General features: G+C 35.6%; 1 protein-coding gene across 2 annotated transcripts in view; it reads left to right on the forward strand.

The window, feature by feature from the left end:
* TBC1D5 (TBC1 domain family member 5) overlaps positions 1-18,890 on the forward strand; it is a 317,301-nt gene that overhangs the window by 227,594 nt on the left and 70,817 nt on the right. For both annotated transcript variants that reach the window (XM_031044993.2, XM_031044994.2), the window contains one exon: positions 12,886-13,028. In XM_031044993.2, coding sequence (XP_030900853.2) covers positions 12,886-13,028 — 143 coding nt within the window. The remainder of the gene's footprint in view (positions 1-12,885; positions 13,029-18,890) is intronic.

The following is an 18,890-nucleotide window of genomic DNA, read 5'->3' on the forward strand; positions in this document are numbered from 1 at the left end:
TTACTAGTTTCACTGTAATCACCACTGCCTTCATGCAGTGGCCTTCAAAGTAGAAAGCAGATTTTCAGCATGGCGAAGAGCACAATGCAGCCAGAGAAAATGGTGGTTCTGCTCCCTCTGCAGGGTTATGTCTCCAGCTGCAGGTTCTTTTCTTTCAGAAGCCAGAAGACATGTGGTGGGCAGGGGGAAATCTGCAGACCCCTTTGGAGAGAGCAGTTAGTTCAGCTTTGAGCAGGGCCATATGCTGCTGCTTTCACCTTGTGGCAGCACCCACTGCAGATAAGGGAAAAGTTGAATCCATTGCACAGGCTTCAGGCTGAGCCCAGTACCCACATTGCACACAAATTAGCCATCTTGTTCTCCAGAGCTCCTATGAAAAAGATCCTCACTGATACTTCCCTTCCAGCTAAATGTCTGTTTCCTCTTGTCTATCTCTTCATTCTTTCCTTCATAGTATTTATTCCTTTCCTTATTTTCCTCTAAATTATTTACCTCCTTTATACCAGATCGCTCTCCACATATGAATGTCTGTGTGCACAGATGGGGTTTCTAGGACAGTCAGTATATAATTTTCCACAAACACTGTTATTTAAAAACAAACTTGATCATCTCAATCAAAAGGGTAAAAAGGTTTAACTGGTTTTTCTTTTTCCAGCCTTAAAACTAGTTCTCCAGTAAAAGTTGGTATGTCTGATGAGAAGCAGATCCAATCTCTCCCTTTTGCTGATAGTTTTATTTTGCTGATATATCCCTGTTGGTATTGAGGTGTGCACATCATTCTTGTTTTCTTACATGGACATTTGTCAGCAAATTTTATGCCCAGATGTCAGCTAAAATTCTTGTCATTAAATAATGAGGTAAATTTAGTTGAAAATACTACACCTGCTCAGAGTCCTCTATTTTTATTTCTTCACAATTACTTTTATGGTTTTAAACGATGTATCTGTCTCCTCACAGTATGTAAAAGGTCTATACAGATGGAAGACAGTGACTATAAAAGGAAAGCTACTGTTAGGTATTGAAAAAAACAGATGAAAAATAGCAATTCTTATTGTTCTTCTTAACAGTAGCCAGTGAAATTCTACAACACTGTGGGTCTTCTTAAAGTTATGTGCTTCTTAAAAACTTCTTACATAGTGTCATTTTACTGTCAAACTTGGTTTATTGCTTCTTCCTCTCATGTCCAAAATAGGTAAGCATGCTTTCATCAGTTGTGTATACACCATCCCTGTGCAGCAAGATGCTAATTCTTTGGTGCTTCCTACTCCTTTTAATAAGGACTAACTTGTTGGTTCCTAACTGTGGACAACTAGTCAAGTTTGATGTTATCTTTGATTGCAAACAGTTTGATTTTGAGTGACGTGCCAATATAAACACACTTGCCTTAGCTGATTTGCAAGAAATGTTAGAGAACTGGTAAGACTACTGCTGTGCTTCAGGAGGTAAAAAAAGACAGCCTTCCATTATTAATGATTTTTTTTAAGCTTTTACTCGTGTCTTAGAGATGTGCCATAACTCTGACCACAAAATGGAAAGGAAGAACAATTAAAATAGATGTTGTTTCTTAGCATATACTTTGTGTTTTAAAAAGATGTCTCATAAAAATTGTTGGCTCGTGTAGCTGTCAGTTCAGCTGACCAACCTGACTGTAGTGTTGTCCCATGGTCCCTTTGCTTGGAGGTATGCATTTCAAGCACACGGTAATATGTAACTCATAGGTGCATAAAATCATAATCAAGCATTTCATCACTTCTAAATAAGGGTAAGTGCATACTGCCTGAATGGCTAACCCTTGGAAACATTGAACACAAGACATTTGACACTAATTTTACTGGTCAAATCCTCCCCTGAAAGAAGTCTGCTTGACAAGCCATTCACGAGGTACCTTTTGCAGAGAGAGCCTGGCTTGATGGGTCGTCACGTAAGCTGCTTGACATTTGTCCCCAGTCAGACCGGATGCCACATGAAAAATTTACTCAGGCACGGGGCTCCCAGGAATAAACATTTCTCTGGTGTTGCTCACCGGGGACTCGGCAAGGTGAGCGGAACTCCAGCTTGTCACGGATGCTCTGTTCTGACAAACATAAGTAGATGCTAATGGCTAAATCGTGACAGAATAAAGTCCCACAACCATATGGCTAATTGCCACAACAATATCTTCAGTGTTATTAATCAAGTTTTCATAGTGTGCCATGATAATTGGAATAATTAGAACCAGCATAGGCATTGCTTGCCTCTGCCGCACATACTGCAGACAGGGACCTGCAGGAACAACCGCAATTGCACTTTCTGTGCAGCGTTGTTTAGTGCTTTCCTTTCCAGCAAATACTGTGGTTAATTAATGAATTAGCTGTTTGCCACCAGAGTATTTTATAGCTAGCAGGGCTTCTGCAGGGGCACATAGGTAGCTAAATGAGACCACTAAGCCCTTGTGCGTTTGAAAAGATGAGGTATTCCCATAAGGCTGCCGCTACACAACACAAAACTTCACCAGTTTGTTTCACAAAAGTTGAAGTAGCTATTCTTGTAACTAACATGTAAAACAACTTCTTTAAAGGATATACAGAAAGGATAAAACAACTTCAAAGTGTGCAATTTTTTGCTAAACAATTTAAATGAAAGCAAGACTCTGGATAACAGTGGTGCAATTAACTTGGCAGGCAAAAAAAGTTAACTGTTTATTTGTTTTACCGTGCTTGGTAATGGAATTGGGCTTCAAACTTACATTCTGCCTTTGAACTAAGGTTATAAATAAAGTGGTAATTCTAACATCATTATTTACACTAAGCAGCTAAATCATTTTGTGTGCTACCTGTTACAACAGCCTCACTTGATTCTTATGTTTATGTTATGTAAGACGGCAGGGAGGAAACGCTTGTGTTTCCTCGGTGCACACATCAACATGTAGTTGACTGGTCACTAAAACTGGCAGATTGATGATGATGACTCCCTTCACTGGATGTATGAAGGCATTTAGCCAGACTAATAGATTGAAATGGACTGCTGCATGTATGGCCTCTGAACAGCTTCTTAATTTAGTTTTAGAGCATACAATAGATGTAATATTGAATTCAGTGATGATATAAATCTTCTCTCCTCATTTTAAAAAATAAATAAATATATTTTCTGAAGTGGAGAGCCATGAAGAGATTTTAAAACATTACATACTTAATTAATTATAAAGAGGTTTTCAGAAATAGGCTCTGGGTTCAGGTGGTAGGTAGGAATTCTGATCTTTTTAGGTTTATTGTGGTTTAATTTTGACTTGCAAGGGGAAAGTACCTAATGGATTTTTCAGTTTGTTTCAGTGTCCTATTATCTCTACACATTTTTCTTGCCACTTCATTGTCAAGGAATTTATTTATCTGAGGTGGTCTTACTTGTGTTCATATTCAGCATAATTAATAGGAATTTTCCAAATACTAAAATAAGGCTTCTGCAGAAAGTGTGTATAGTAAGATTTTGTTGGTGTTAATAAAGTCTATATTACTGGTGCCTGGTTTATTCTGAGCACTGCTACCAAATAGCTTAATAAGGTTTTTTGTTTTCTTCATATCAAAGTATCAGTTTCAATTTCTTCTGCTTTAAACCCAACTGAAAGATTATCGCTTTGTAAAGGCCATGTCCTTTTACTTCAGATATATTTGATGTATATTTATGCAGTTTTATGAGATAAAGGAGGCAATCTGATCTATAATTTAATTAGCTTAAAGTTACCATTTTACTGTATAATGCATATTCTTGAGTATATTGCCATCCTTAATTTTACTATGAAAACCTGAAACTGTCTTCAATATCAAATGAATTCTGTTTAATACCAAAAACCACCTGTGGTAGAGAAATGGGATTAGAAAGAAAAAGACTATCTTAGTGGTACAGTCACAGAAGGCATGTTACCTTGTTCATTTGAATACAGTGTGTTTTCCAGTTACAGTTCCATTACTGGACATAAGCAGATAGCCTGTAAAGAATAAAAAAAAAAAAAGTTGAATCTGAAAATTTTAATATGGTTTATTTAGCGTACCAGAAAAAAAAAAAAAAAAGTTGTCTTAACATTTGAATACAAAGTAACATTTCTGTTCTTTTTGTTCTTTCGATGGCTCAAATGCAGATTTTTTTTTATGGACAGAAAAGACATTTCAGTTAATTGTCATAGGGAAGTAGAATATAAACTTAATAATGTTTTATCAGTTCTTATTTGTTTACTTTAGAGATATTACCAAAATCATCTCTCTTCATTTTATTTTGACATGCGTGTCTTTTTGATTAAGTCTTGTCCAAGTGGATTCTACAGAGAAATGTAGTACCTCTGTAGAAAGACTTAACAGTAAAGACAGTAAAATGTTATAGATTCCTCTTTTAAAGACAGATTATACAGAAAGATCAGTTTATCCATTAAACCTACTGTGTCTTATCTTGAATCAATGGATAAAGCTATCAGCAAATTTATTTTATCATCTTAAGAACTGTGCTTTAATTGCAACACCGAGAGTTGTTTTCTAATATAATTTCTCCACTTTAAAACCAAATCTAATCATTGCCATTTAAAGATGGAAAAGTTGAGGGGTGGAGTTCCTAATTGCTAATAGCTGATATCAGTAGGAACTTCACTAATTTAGAAGTGCCTCTTTTGTTTCAATGGGTTTATTGCAGTGAACAGTGTTTAAAATCATTCACCTGTAATTATTTTTGTTAAAAACATAAAATGTTTTGCCACTCTGCAGTGATTTTCAAAACAAAATGCACATGCATCATCAGTATTTAGGACTGTAGCTTCTAATTACATAGAGGCAAAGAGCGGTAAGAATTCAGTAAGCACACCTTTAAGTTCTTAATTTTTTCTCTTATGATTGTAGGTATTGGTCATTAAATTAGGGGTTTAGGTACGTATCAGAGATGAAGTCCTGTGCGCCTGGCACTTAAGAGGTGCTTATCATTGACTTCAAGGTTTTATTTTCAGTAGAACATAGCAGTTCTCTGGTTCTTCTGGGGTTATCAGCATAATTTTACCACATAATTTTTTGGGTTTTATGTTTGAGTATTGCCTGAGGTTTTGAAATTTAGTTGTTTGTAGAAACACAGCAATGTTCTTCAGTAATTTTCCTTTGAATAAAAGTATAGTTTAGGCCAGATAATTTCTAAATGAGTCATAGTATAACAGTTGGACCCTTCATATTGTTACCTCTGTATTTTGACCAACATTCAAAAAATGGGTGCCTCAGCCTTGATCCGTGATATTTGTTGTCAACTTAAAGCACCTTTATTTAAAATCTTGACAGATGTCTTAAACTTCTGTCCCTTAAAAGATTCAGCAGTGGCTGAAACTGTGTTAGCTGTTTCGTTATGATCGCTCTTTCTGTAGGTAACTACTGGAGTACAACAGCTTTGTCCACCATTCACAATAATGAATGGTCAGTAAATTGTTACAGTCCAGTAACTGAATGTCGTATTTACTGCAAACAGAAGCTAGCTATGTCAATACAGTCCTTGGAATAGTGGTTAATTACTAAGCCTTTGTAGAGTGTTGTGTATATGAAATAATAAAATTGAAGCATTATAACTGTTAATGTTTAGAAGGAATGGAAATGAAACTGAACAGTGTACTTTTCTCCCACTGCAGAGATTTTCTTTAAACTAAATGCTACATTCAGTGCAAGTCTCCCATCACTTAAGACTTGTATTATAATATAAATTTCCACCTAAAGGTCCAGTTTCTCCATCTTTTTTGATGACAATATGGAAAACTTGTTTCTGTTTCTCCTCTAAACACATTCAAGTTCTTTGCTCTGGTTTTGAAGTTTCTAGTGTTCTTGAAAATCCAGTTGCAGGCTTCCTCTGATACTTAGCAAATCCATTTTCAAATCCATTTTCGAGTGAGTTGAACAGACTCATTTGAGAGGGTTTTTTTTTAATCTTTCCTATTCTACATACTTACAGTCTTGTAGTATCTAAAAACCAAAATAGCCTCTGCAAATGTTAGCGTGATGAAGTGAAAAGGGGAAGCGTCTGTAATCTTACCAAGCCAGTACAGCAAGCTAAAACTGATGGAGATCGGCACTGATAACGAAAACATTCATTGTGTCTTACAATGTATTAGTCCATAATTACTCTGACAAATAAGCTTAGATTCAAGCTTTTCCAGAAATGGATTACTGCAAAATCAGAACAGTAACACAAGATTATACAGGTTTATAAGTTTAATTATTCTGAATGCCTGCTTTGATAGGACTTCATCAAATAATTGCTGAATCAGATCCAGTCATACATGACATCACCCCAAGAATTTTGTAATAACATCTGAATGTTACAGATTTGAGTATGGAAGACCACCACATCTTCAGGCCATTTTCTCCAGTGGTTTTATTGTAGAACATTTCTAAAAATATTAAACTTTACTACTATGAAGATGCAGTGGCACCTTCTTCATTAAGCGCATTCCTGCAAATGAGTATATTACAATTGGTCTGGCTTAAGACAGTGGTAAATGCTTTTGCAAAGGGTAAATTGCAGTAAGGAGTGAGAGATAATTATTAGGAATTAATTTTTTTGATAAAGAAAAACCTTCTTTAATAAGGAAATGGATAGAGTCTTCCAAAAATTGAAAGAATTTTTCTTAAATGCAAAACTAAGTAATCTTTGCCAGTAATCTTACAGAAACCAAATGGGAAAGGAAATAATCCACATAACACTTAGATGCTCATGTCATTTTTTGTAAAAATTAAATTAAAAGTATTTATTTTAAGGAGATTGCAAGTCTGTGTTTGATAAGGTAATTGCTATAAAAAATTGCCAGGATATGTAGAGCAGCAGGAGGTTTCAATAGGACAAATCAAAACCTTTCTCCTCAGTGGAAAGAAGCCAACAAAGTAAACTATGTACAGTAGTTTTGTTTATCGCTTAGCCTAAGTTTGAGTAGATTTATATTAATAAGGATTATTTATTGTTATTTGATTTTAAATACTTCTTTTCTGTGGGAAAAACTATGGTAGAGTTCGAAACCCATATGGTCCATAATATAAATGTGTAGTTTCATTTTTGTTTGAATTCATTTCAAACACTGTAATTTTTATCTTTGCATAAGCCCCCAGTGTCTAAGCTGTGGAACAGAAAGTCTATAGATCTTATCATAGTTTTTAAAGTTGAGGGGGTTTTAATGTAACTGTTAGAACCCCTCAATTAATGGATGTGACCATAAACCAAACAGTATTTTAACAAGAAAAAATCAAAAAGCAATAGCCTACCTTCTGGGCCCCCCAGCAGTAGAGCCAATAAGGGCTTCATGCAACCAGTACAGTAGAAGCTGGATGAAATGAACAGCCTGCATGGGAGTGCAGGACATTACAGTCCCATCTAAATCACAGTAACAGTAAAGCATGTATATCATTCTCTGGCAGAATAGTAGTCCACATACAAACCTGAAATTGCTTAAATGAATAAGGCAGGTGTGTGTGCACACATAAGAATAATCTTTTTTAAATACTTTCTGTTATCTCTGAGCTTAAGGAGAAGCTGAATGATTTGTTAGATGCTGGCAGACACTTCCTCCTTATCACACACACTTTTATACAATCAACATACAGTGCTTAGGACAATGTGGTAGAAATCTATAATATTTAAATGTTTTACAGCCTAAGGAAAATCTGATCGTCTTGTCTGTCTTCTCAAATGACAAAGGCCATGTAATTTTATCTAATATATCCAGAATTAACATTTGAATTTATGGTTGAAGTAAACACATCTTTTAGCAAGATGTCTGTTTTCATTCCCTTCACAAGTTAAGTAGATTAAGGCAAAAAATGGAACATATGCTGTAACAATATCTCACTATACATCCTTTACGTGTAGTTTGCATATGAGGATATGCTGTGTGTAAAATTCTCAACATTTAGATCAAGCACATCAGAAGTTTCTATAAATCCCCGAAAGTCTGAAAATCTTCCCACATAACTTCTACCAGTTTTTTGGCTTTGTTGGGATTTCACACACTTCTTTCTGTTCTGACAAAAAAAATAGGATTTTAATGAGGTTTTGTTTATTTTAGAAATGTCATTTTCTTGATTGTTACACTTAGCTTTTTTCTGCCTTTCTTCTCATCTCTGATCATTAAGTTTCTCACACACCATGAGTGGTACTGCCCTTCCACAAGACCCTTGTAGAAGAGTGGCTGAAAGAACAATTTGTGTTTATATTTTGGGCATGTTTTCTTCGCTGTATTGTATCATTTGAAGGTTTTGTTAATCTCTTTGGGACTTTCAGTACAAAATCCCTGAACTGTATAAAGCCATGAGAATTTTAATCAAACCAGGATTTATGAAGAAAAGAGACAGAACACTGGAGAAATGGACTATGCAACAGGTCTAAACTGAAATGTTGCTTAAGCCTGTCTTGGTTGGGCTCCTTCATGTCATTAAAAGAAAGTAAACTACCTTACAAATACTCTGACTGAATTTGCATGTCTCCACTCTGACTGCCTCTAGCAACTACAAATCTGGGAAAATTTCTGGTGTCAGATGTCTTCTTTTGAGGATGCTTTTACTGTGTATTTACAGTTATCTCTGCTCTTCCTTCTCATCCATGCAAGTGTTGACAAGCAATAGCCCCCATATTAGTAGCCCTGCCTGCTGCTCAGTACCTCTGCAGGACAGCCAGAGAGATACTCAGCCTTCAGATGTAGCCCACCCAATGTCCTTGGGCTGGAAACACAGATATCTGAAATGGCAGTACAGGCATCATTGCTGCCCAGAGTAGTTCTTACTGGCAGATATTGAACTATATAATTATCTTCCACATAGCTTTAAGTTCTTTGGCAAGTGTTAAACAAATGCTGCTCATCCTTTTTTGGTGTCTTATTTTCAAACAAGCACATCACAGCTCAAGTCTGTCTACTCTTTCTCCTAAATTATTGACCATGACTTTACATAGTAAATTGCACTGGCTACAGATGTTTGCTTAAACATAATTCATGACAGAGTTTAAAGAGACAGAGCTTACATATCATTTTCTCAGTCAGTAAACAACTGATGTTAATTTTGGTATTTCTCAATTTCCAAGTGCTTAGTTTTGAGAAGATAGTGTTCCCTTCAATAGTTACAGTGTATTTAAATAATTTTCTTATTAAAAAAAAAAAAAACACAAAAAAACCCAACAAAACTTGCACACTGAAAATGCAATTACATCCTGCAAAATCCTCCCGACCCTCTCTTTCTCTGGAAGACTCCCACTAGTGAGTTTACAAGCATTGGAGACTAGCTGAACAGCCTCCCACACATCGCATCCGTTTCACCAGCCGGTGCAGGTGGATGATAGGCACCTTTGCCATTTCCCATACAGGAAGGAAGATGCAGCTGGGGTGAAGGATGGGATGGCACTGTTGGGTTGGTGGCAAGATTGAGGATGAAACAGAGCATACACTGTCGAAATCAGCACTCTGCTCTGTTTAGGTCAACCAAAGAATTATCACAAAGTTTCAGAGACCTTGTTTTGATTCTAGATCTTCTTAATGAAATGCTTGGGGAACCATGAGCCGAATTTTTTTAACATATTCTAATTAATAGTATCAATGAATAAAAAAAATCAGTCCTTAAGAAGATGCTTGGAGTGAGCATTTTATTGAAGATGAAGTTCAGCAAAAGTATAAATGGCTGAAAACAGGCACTTCCAGTAGAATTTCTAAGCAGCTGGTTGATAAGCTGTAGGTCCTAGGTTTAGTCATTTAGAACTATCTTCAGAGTCATGGTTTTCCTTTCTTGGTGTTACAGCTTTTCTTATTCTTGCTGATCTCATTGTGTTGTTTCATCCTCATAAGCACTCCTAAATGGTTTGTATCACCTTGTCTGTAACCATTATTTAGGCTTATTCAATGTTTTTAAAGGAATTCTCTGCCTTCCAAGAAGACCGAGAAGATAACCAGCTAAATATATATGTAACACATAACAGGTTGATTTTATTGATGCTCAGAGAATTGTCCTGTAAATCTCTGTCAAAAATGGTTGTGGTTTTACTTAAAACTGGTAAGACTGGATCATTGCCTTACTTAATGGCTTTACTAGAGCACAGTTTTCTCCTGCTTTTCCTATATTGTAAGGTCATTAATGAATCATTATCTATTGCTAGTAATTACTGATCTCTTGAGAATATTAGTTTAATTATATAGGAATCACAAGTGGAAGATGCAGTTACATATTCTACAATGTATGTAGTATCTTGGTGTATTACAGCTTTAAAGAATCTGTATTCCTTCTTTTTTGTAGATTTTAATTGCTAAGTGTGCCTAGTAAAATATGAATTACTGTATTACTGCACGTGATAAAAGGTATGCTATTGTGAGCCACGCATTCTGCAGGTGTAACAGATGTAAGGCAAGATTAACAGGACAGAACAATAATTAAACCACAGACAGCCATCTCAAAAATAGAAGAAAAAAGGTGTATAATTTCCAATGCAATTATTAAATGTCTTAAATTCTCTGCAAATATTTATAAAAGCAATAAAAACCTGTTAGTTTGAAAGAGAGCTTTTCAGTATGGACACCTACTTTAAGAAACTAAGATCCCTTTTTATGAATATAAAAGCTGAGTGAAGTCCTGCCATATGGCAGCAAGGCGATAGGGTCCTTGGTTTATAGATGCTAAGAGCTAAATGCTGCTGAAGAAAGACAGCAGTTAGTAGATAGGCATTTACAACAGTGTGAATTGCTGACTCCCTCTAAGACAGAAGGTTCAAATAATTAATGGTAATATTATAGTTGCAAAAGGGAGTCCAGTTGTTCTTCAGCAGTCTAAATCTGTGAAATGTAATACCTCTGGGGACTGAGATTTAATGTTCACAGGAGAAAATATAAAAGCGGGAGAAAAAAAGGAATGACTTCTGCTTTAGCAGAATAAACCTGCATCTAGAAACGATTAACACTACATAATGAAGTAGTAAAGGAGCAAAAGAGATTTCTAATAAAAGACTAATAACAAATCCCATTACACCATGGTGTATTTTTTCCCTTGAAGTGTATTAGACTTTTAGCAAGGCTTCTGAATGAGATTTGGGTAGTTGCAAGCAAAGTCAGCTCAAATGCTTCAAGCTTAGCTGAAATTTCTTGCCTAAACGTTTGTGTAACTTGAAATTTGCAGTTTTACAGGTGGGAGGGGTTGTTAATGCAAGTAATAGGCTTCACACAGAGTTTGGGTAATGTTTGTGTCACCATGGGATAATAGTCTCCTGTAGGCTAGGCAGTGTAGGGTAATGTGCCACTATATGGTAAAATCCCTTAGATAGAGCAGACATGGTGTAAAATGTACTAGCTAAGCCTTGCTTTTGTGTTAACAGTTCTTCTGCTTTCTCTTTCTGAGGCCTGAAAATAAGTCCTCATATGAAAGGGGGTTGATCAGAGAGGAGAACACAGAGTTTGTGTTCTGTCATTGCTAATATTGTGACTTTTTTAATTACAATGCCTTTCAAAATCACGTATTTTCACTTTTAAAAGAGAACATGTCTTGCAAGGGAAAAAATGCGTAGTGATCTGCACATGGATGTTTTTGCAGTTTACACATACGGTTCCAGTGAAAGGGGGAATAAGTTTAGTGAAGAAGACCTTGGCCCACAATACAGGCCGTTTGAATTTCTTATATGACAGTCTTCTTTGTACAGATTGTTGCTATCTGAAAAGCTTGTGCACAACTGACTTCTTGGAATTCATTTATCTAAAAACGAATTTTCATTACTGGAGTCTGGAGAAAAAAATACCCAGATGCCTTGAGCCAACAATGAGTTCTGGGACAAAAGTGGTTAAACGTGAATTCTTAGAAGTGAAACTAATCTTGATGAAATTTCTAGTTGCCTTTTTAGAAATTCTTCTGAGTTTTAAAGAATGACTTAATTTGCTTAGCAGAAATTTGCAATCAATCTTTTCTTGCCACTGAATAAACAGATTCCACATGCGTAGTAATTTGCATATCCAAGCTAAAAATGTAATTCATTATTTTTAAGTCCATTTCATAATAACTATTTCAGGATTAATGTTACTAACTATTCTTTAGCTCTTTCAAATGTGACCTTAGATAATCCTGCCTAAAAAGGTACAAAGCTAGCAGGTCTGTTCTGGAATAGGAAAGTTTCTTTCCCAAGTTCATCAAGTAAAGTCAGTGTAAGAGCTGGAACTGGAAATAAGAAATCTTGAGAAATAATTTTCTTCTACTATCTCAAGCTTCGAGACTCAAGTAAATGTTGCATTTAATAAGACAGATTTTCATACTTTGCTCTGTTTGAAAACAGCACAGATATGAACAGGTATGAACTGTGTAGTCTGCATGCAGATTGTCACTAAATCTGGTAAAGATTTAAATTAGGTTTAATCAAAGTAGGATCCATAGTACATTTTACATAGAGCTGCAAACACTGTCATCAATAACAAGAGAGGAAGCCTCTTGAAAGTGAGTGTGACCCAGTCCATCTTAACTGCTAGTTGGCAGCTGCCACTGAACTGCCTTTCTCTTGACTGGGCTTTTCTGGGCTTCTCATATAAACCACTGGCTTCCCCTTCCTGGTTTTGCTCTTCGGGTTATTCTTGCGTTAACATTTTCTCCATCTTGTCTTTGATCACTATGACATTAAATAGATAAAATAGAGTATATAGGATTGATATATTTTGTCCTTTGAGGTTTTTCCACGTAACAATATTTATCAGGTAAGCTTCTACAGTCTGTAATGTATCAATAGACACGGTAATGTTTCTACAAATACAATTAGTTAAGTGGTTATCACAGATCTTCATATTTGCAAATTTTATGGTAAAATGTTTCAGATTGTATCCTGGGATGTGTATCCTGACTTTACCATACTTGGCAAGACAGAGAAGTAAAAATCACCTCTTTTCCTGGTTTGTTTCTTTTTTAGGCGATGGGTGAGGCTCCTGTTTGGACGTGAATTCCCACTTCAAGACCTTCTGGTTGTCTGGGACGCTCTGTTTGCTGACAGTATCACCCTGAATTTAGTTGACTACATTTTTGTAGCCATGTTGTTATATATTAGAGATGCCTGTAAGTATCATAAATCTTTCAATCTTTTTAAAAAATGCAAACTTAAGAAATGCTGCATTTCCTTGTGACTTTTTTAACATATTGAAAATCATTCCAAATGCTAGGAGAGGAGCCACTTATTATCAGATGCGGTCTGCTGTATTTATGAAACAAATTGTATCTTGGAGTTAAATGCAGGTTTGTTTTCTAGTAGTTCTGTTTTCATAGATAGTAGCAGATTTTATGTGCAGTAAATGATACAGGTATGTATAGAGCTCCACCTTCTGACCAAGCCGATGAATTGAGTTCAGGCTGCCTTTGGCACTGGAAATATTTGTAGCCAGTTCTGCTGTGACAAATATGAAAATACACAAGACAATGAGGTATAATTTTCGAAGGCATACTTCAAAGTAAATGTAAATGCAGGAGATAAGTAAGAATTACAAAATATGTTTATTATGTATGAAAGTGGCATCTTTAAAAAGTTATCGTTTCATCTTATTTTAGTACACCTAAAATATGTGCAAAGGGGAATTCTTATCAGTCAGTGATGACCAGTAAATATGTTTATATGGGACAAACAAGAAATCACAAAAATGTGAAAAACCTCATATAATTGTGAATGGGAGAAGGAAGATCTGCAGTGATTGAGACATTTACTTCTGTTGCACCGTGTTTTTCATAAAATTCTGTGTACAACTTTGCTGCAACAACAAGTGCGTTTTACAGCAAGATGTATGTCTGTCATTAAATATATGAATTCTGTAGCATGCTGCTCAGAGTTAAATATATACAATCTGTAAGCTTTAGGTTATAACAGGGTCACATATTTGACACAATTTTGTATTCTAGGACACATGAAGTTTTCAACATCTGTGGTTCCTATTTTAGGGCCCAATCTTGAAAATATAATGTGGATATACTTTACACGTACTGTCGTTCCACTGCCTGCCTTCATGTGTTTTTTTAATTACTTCTAAATAAGCATGCAGCATATAGAACTACCTTACATCTCTCTCAAAGAAGTGGGCATTTAATTCAGTTTAGGGGTTTCAAAATTAATGCTGCTCTTTCAGCATGATCTAATTCCAGGTCATTATGTTCTGGAATTGAAATCTAGCCTGTTTATGTGCAGTAACCTGAAATAATTTTTAAATTTTTTGAATATATATGTAGAGCACATGCATGTATAAATGTGTCTCAGCATCCGTGTCTTATTTTGTGTCATCATTTCCCTTTCAAAAAAATCCCAAACTTTAGAACTGTGTAAGCACCCTCTTTTTTTCTGGGAGGGAATGTTCTGAGTTTCTTTTCTTTTGCTTTGTGGTGCTCATGTAGAAGTATCAGTATAAGGTAACTGAAAATGTGAGCTAAAAATGTGTTCTAAGCATCTGGGCATCTGTATGAAATCAGTCTCTTTTCTCTGAAATCCCCAGGCTTAGTAAATAGAGTAGTAAATAGCTTTAAAGTGGAGTACATTTGCCCAAGTGAGATGCAAAGACATCTCATCAGAACAGCTAATACTTATACTATACTGTAATTGTAATACGTAATATGTTTCTATAATAAGTTACTTTTTGTTCTATAGGTGGATTTAGTTAGTTACCCTAAGCATAACAGAATGGTGAAACAAAATACCCAGTCATAAATACTGTAAAGTTGAATGCATTTTCAAAGTCAAACTCAAACTATAATGACTCCCACAGTTCTTGCTTTGATACAAGAAAGCTTTTCTTGTATACGTGAAATAGAAAAGTTTTCCATTTTTCCTCATTATTTTGTTGATGATATATGAGCTTTAAATGGAGTTCAGAGTTCTGGGACAATATTTTTTAAAATGTTTTCTAATAAATTAAGTTTCTAAAAGCTCTCTTTATTTGGTGAAAGGAAATGTTAGCTCAAAACATGCAATGATGTTAAATAAATCGTCTGGAAATTTTCAGTTTAAAAACTTCAAAACGGTAGGAATAATAACAGAGCTCCTAACATGCTATGTTCTAAAAATGTCAAATATAAGCACGGATAATAATACAGTACTGAAAGTATTTGGAAGTTTAAATTTAAATTTTTCATATTCTTTTATACCAACATATTTGAGGGTGGGGGAGAAGTTGCTGGGTTAGGAATTGATGGATTTTTTTTCTGTATTTTATTATTATGTTCTCAAGGACATGCTTTTTTAAAGGTATTGTTTCTGCTATATTTTTCATTTTATTTTTATTTTAGTTTTTAAATCATCTGTTACTCAGATAATATGTTATTTGATGGGAAGGGAGCATTTAGATAATTGATTATTGTTTATACATTTTAGAGATTACAGATACGTAATCATGTATTCCGTAATCTATTTTGTAAACTATTCTGATCAGTTTTACATCTGTATCCAAGCACAGCTTTCTTCATGGATGGATAATCCTCACAAGCCATGTGTGGGGTTGTGTACCAAAGTATCTGTGAGTTTTAATCAATTATCTTATGGGTTTCTTTGGGAAAAAAAAAGAGTCATGTAAAATATCCTTTTTTAATATTTCAAATCAGCAGCATGAATATGTTAGTTCTTCTTCACCAATATGGATGTATATGCGGTTGCTGATGAAATCAGAATGGAGGAGAGGGTGCAGTGCAAAAATACATGTAATTTATATACTTCCCTTTCCTTCAAGAAGAAGAAAAATGAAAAAACCTGTAAGACCTGTAAAACTAATGTCACTTATTGCACCAGGAGCTAATTTTGACTGATCAGTGTTCAAATAACTATATTGTGTTCCCATTTGAAGAATAGCTGTGTTCACAATAGAAGTTGGATCCAGATGTGACTCTTACCAAACCAATTAGTGAAGGAAAAGCACAGGTACAGAAGCACCAATCTTATAACAAGGCAGCTGGCCCCAGCGTAAGATATTTCACCATTGAATTTCACCACCATACAGCTACTGCTGAGAGTGGATAAATTTCTATTTCACAGAATCTCCTTCCAGAAACTTTCCTGTGGTTGATTCTTACAAGTCCTTTTAAATCAGATAGACATATTCAGAGAAGGTGTCTTTGTTTTACTGCTATTTTCTTTATAATTTTTAAGAAAACTGCCACTCTGTTGGATTATATTATGTGCTTTGTTCTGAAGATACAAGAATCATGGAATTGTTTGGGTTGGAAGTACAATCTAGTCCAATCCCATGCCATGGGCAGCAACATTTCACTACGTCGCTTGAAGATGGGTCGAAGTCCCATCCAGCCTGACCTTGAAAACTCTGAGGCATGAAATATCCACAGCTTCTCCAGGCAACTTCTTCCAGTGCCTCACCACCCTCACCTTATTTCTTTATATCCAATCCAAATCTCCCTATTTTAGTTTAAAACCATTACCCCTTGTCTCATCATAACAGGGTCTACTACAATGTTTCTCCCCATCTTTCTTATAAGCCCCCTCTAAGTACTGAAAGGCCACAATAAGGGCTCCCTGGAGCCTTCTCTTCTCCCTGCTGAACAACCCCAACTCTCTCAGCCTTTCCTTACAGGAGAGCTGCTCCATCCCTCTGATCATTTTTGTGGCCTCTGGACTTGCTCCAGCAGGTCCATGTTCTTCTTGTAATGGAGGCCCCAGAGCTGAGCACAGGACAGAAGGTGGGGTCTCACGAGAGCAGAGGGTCAGAATCAGCTCCCTGGACATACTGGCTATTCTCCTTTTGATGCAGCCCAGGATATTGTTGGCTTTGTGGGCTGCAGCACACACTGCCAGCTCATGGGCAGCATACAGATCATTCTGAAACAAAGGGTACCAAGAGGTGTTTCAGCAAAGGGATCCCTTTAACCCAAGATTCCCCAGCAAATAGCACACTGGCAATGCTGTTCTTTTCTGTAGATTTCTAATGGGAAAAGGGGACAGCTGAATATGTGAGGAAAACCCTAAATATAAAATAAATGTAAAAGTCAGCAGACCTTCCTCAGTGAAGGTTTTTTAACTTCCTTTGGATAGTAAAGTTTCATTTTTAAATTTAACTTTTAGGGATTAGAGGGGGCAAAGGTCACTGCCCAACAATTTGATTCCCCCCTCCTCCATTATTTAATTGCTTCACTATTATACATTTCAAAATATTAATAATTAGGGTAAATGTCTTGTGGGTGAAAATACATTTCTTTTGTCAGGAGTCAAGTCTGCACAACTAAAGTAAATTAGCTTTTTTAATATTTACTTTTCTCTGTATCTGTGAGACAGTAAAGAACTCTTCCAGGAAAAATAAAGAAAGAATAATTTTAATCCATTTTACATTGCAGAATAAAACACATATTGATCTGTTTGAAGTAGAAATGTGTTTGTCTTACTACATATCGTTTATACAAGTATTTAGAAATTAGTATCTATTTTCAGTATTTTTATTTCTTTGGTCAAAATTCATCATGGTCATAACTGCAGTACAGTATCTTATATTTGATTTACGTATGAGAATTTGATCGGGTATGTATGATGTGGTGCTAGTATTATGCTCCTCTGAAAGAACTCTGACAGAGACCATTGTATTGTGTTCATTATGCCAGCTTTGTGACTTCAAGAAGAAAAAACACGTACCTGGATATGAACAAGAAAAACAAAGGGTAGGGAAAAGAACAGGCAGAGCAGATAAAGAATGAGTAGGATAAGTGAGTGCTTTACAAATGAAAGCAGATGTATGAAATTACAAGCTGTCGGATCAGCAACGGAAATGAAGATGATAAAGTGGTTCCCTACACAGATTATAATTATTCATTTTGCCCAGTCCTGCATCTTTTCCCCATAATCCTCTTGTTGAGGGAAAAAAGGTACAGGAGGATATGAGGCTTATTCGCATGAAAGAAAATAAGTAAAACGTTTAAATCTTTCTGTCCACAAAACAGTCCTTTATATTGCCTTTTATTGATTCAAAATAATTTTGTATTTGGAGTGATCCTTTCTGGTGGAGAGGCCTGATTAATTGAAAGTGTTTGCTACTACAGCTGAAGTTATCAGAATAGTAAAGGTTGTTCAAAATTTATTTACAATTGCTATTGTTGGAGGCTGCCTTCACGTTGCAGAGTGCAAGCATCATTAGCAGGCATTGCTTTGACAGCTGTGGCAGATGGATTGCCTGGATTTAGATGGTGCAAAAGAAATGAAGTAGCTTACATAGACCTGCCTGAAAAGATTTCTTTAATAATTGCACTCATAATTAGATTGATTTGGGGAAAAAAAAAAAGTAAAAAAGAAGAAAGAAAAGGAAGACAATGACAAGCAAAGAACCACAGAGTGTACTACATAGATTCAGATAAAATCAAATAGAACTACAACTAAATTATAAACTTTAGTGAAACATGCTGAAAATTTTCTGAAAGAGAAAAAAATCAAATGTACGTGATGTAAGCTAATGGTATATCACACTTTTAAATATTTATGAAATTAAAATCTAGCCTTTTTTGTGAGCATTTCATCTGTAGTTTCCGATTTATAAGCAAGGAGTTCATGAGTTCATTTTACATATGTGTATATACATGTATGTGCGCATGTATACACATATGTACATAAGAACAACATAAAAGATACTGGAGCAAATAATTGTCACTGAGGAAAAGTTGCTGTAAAAGCAAGACCAAAGGTAAAATTTACCTCACAAATTATTAAATACCCGTCTGCAGATGAGTGTCTGAAAAGTCAATGTCCATTTCAGAGTGTAGAACTAGTTCTTCAGGCTTCACTGACTGTATTGCCCTCACCTCTGCTGACTCAGGTAGGCTTTGGGTGCCCAGCTACAGAGATCTAAATTTAGGCATCTAAACCTAGAGCTAACATAAATGTCTAGGACATAAAGTCAGTGGTAGCTTTAGCATTGCCGTTAATGATACTGGACAAAGAGTAGTCATGAAGCTTGCTTA

Source organism: Melopsittacus undulatus, chromosome 1 (assembly GCF_012275295.1).
Source record: "Melopsittacus undulatus isolate bMelUnd1 chromosome 1, bMelUnd1.mat.Z, whole genome shotgun sequence".
Taxonomy (NCBI): Eukaryota; Metazoa; Chordata; class Aves; order Psittaciformes; family Psittaculidae; genus Melopsittacus; species Melopsittacus undulatus.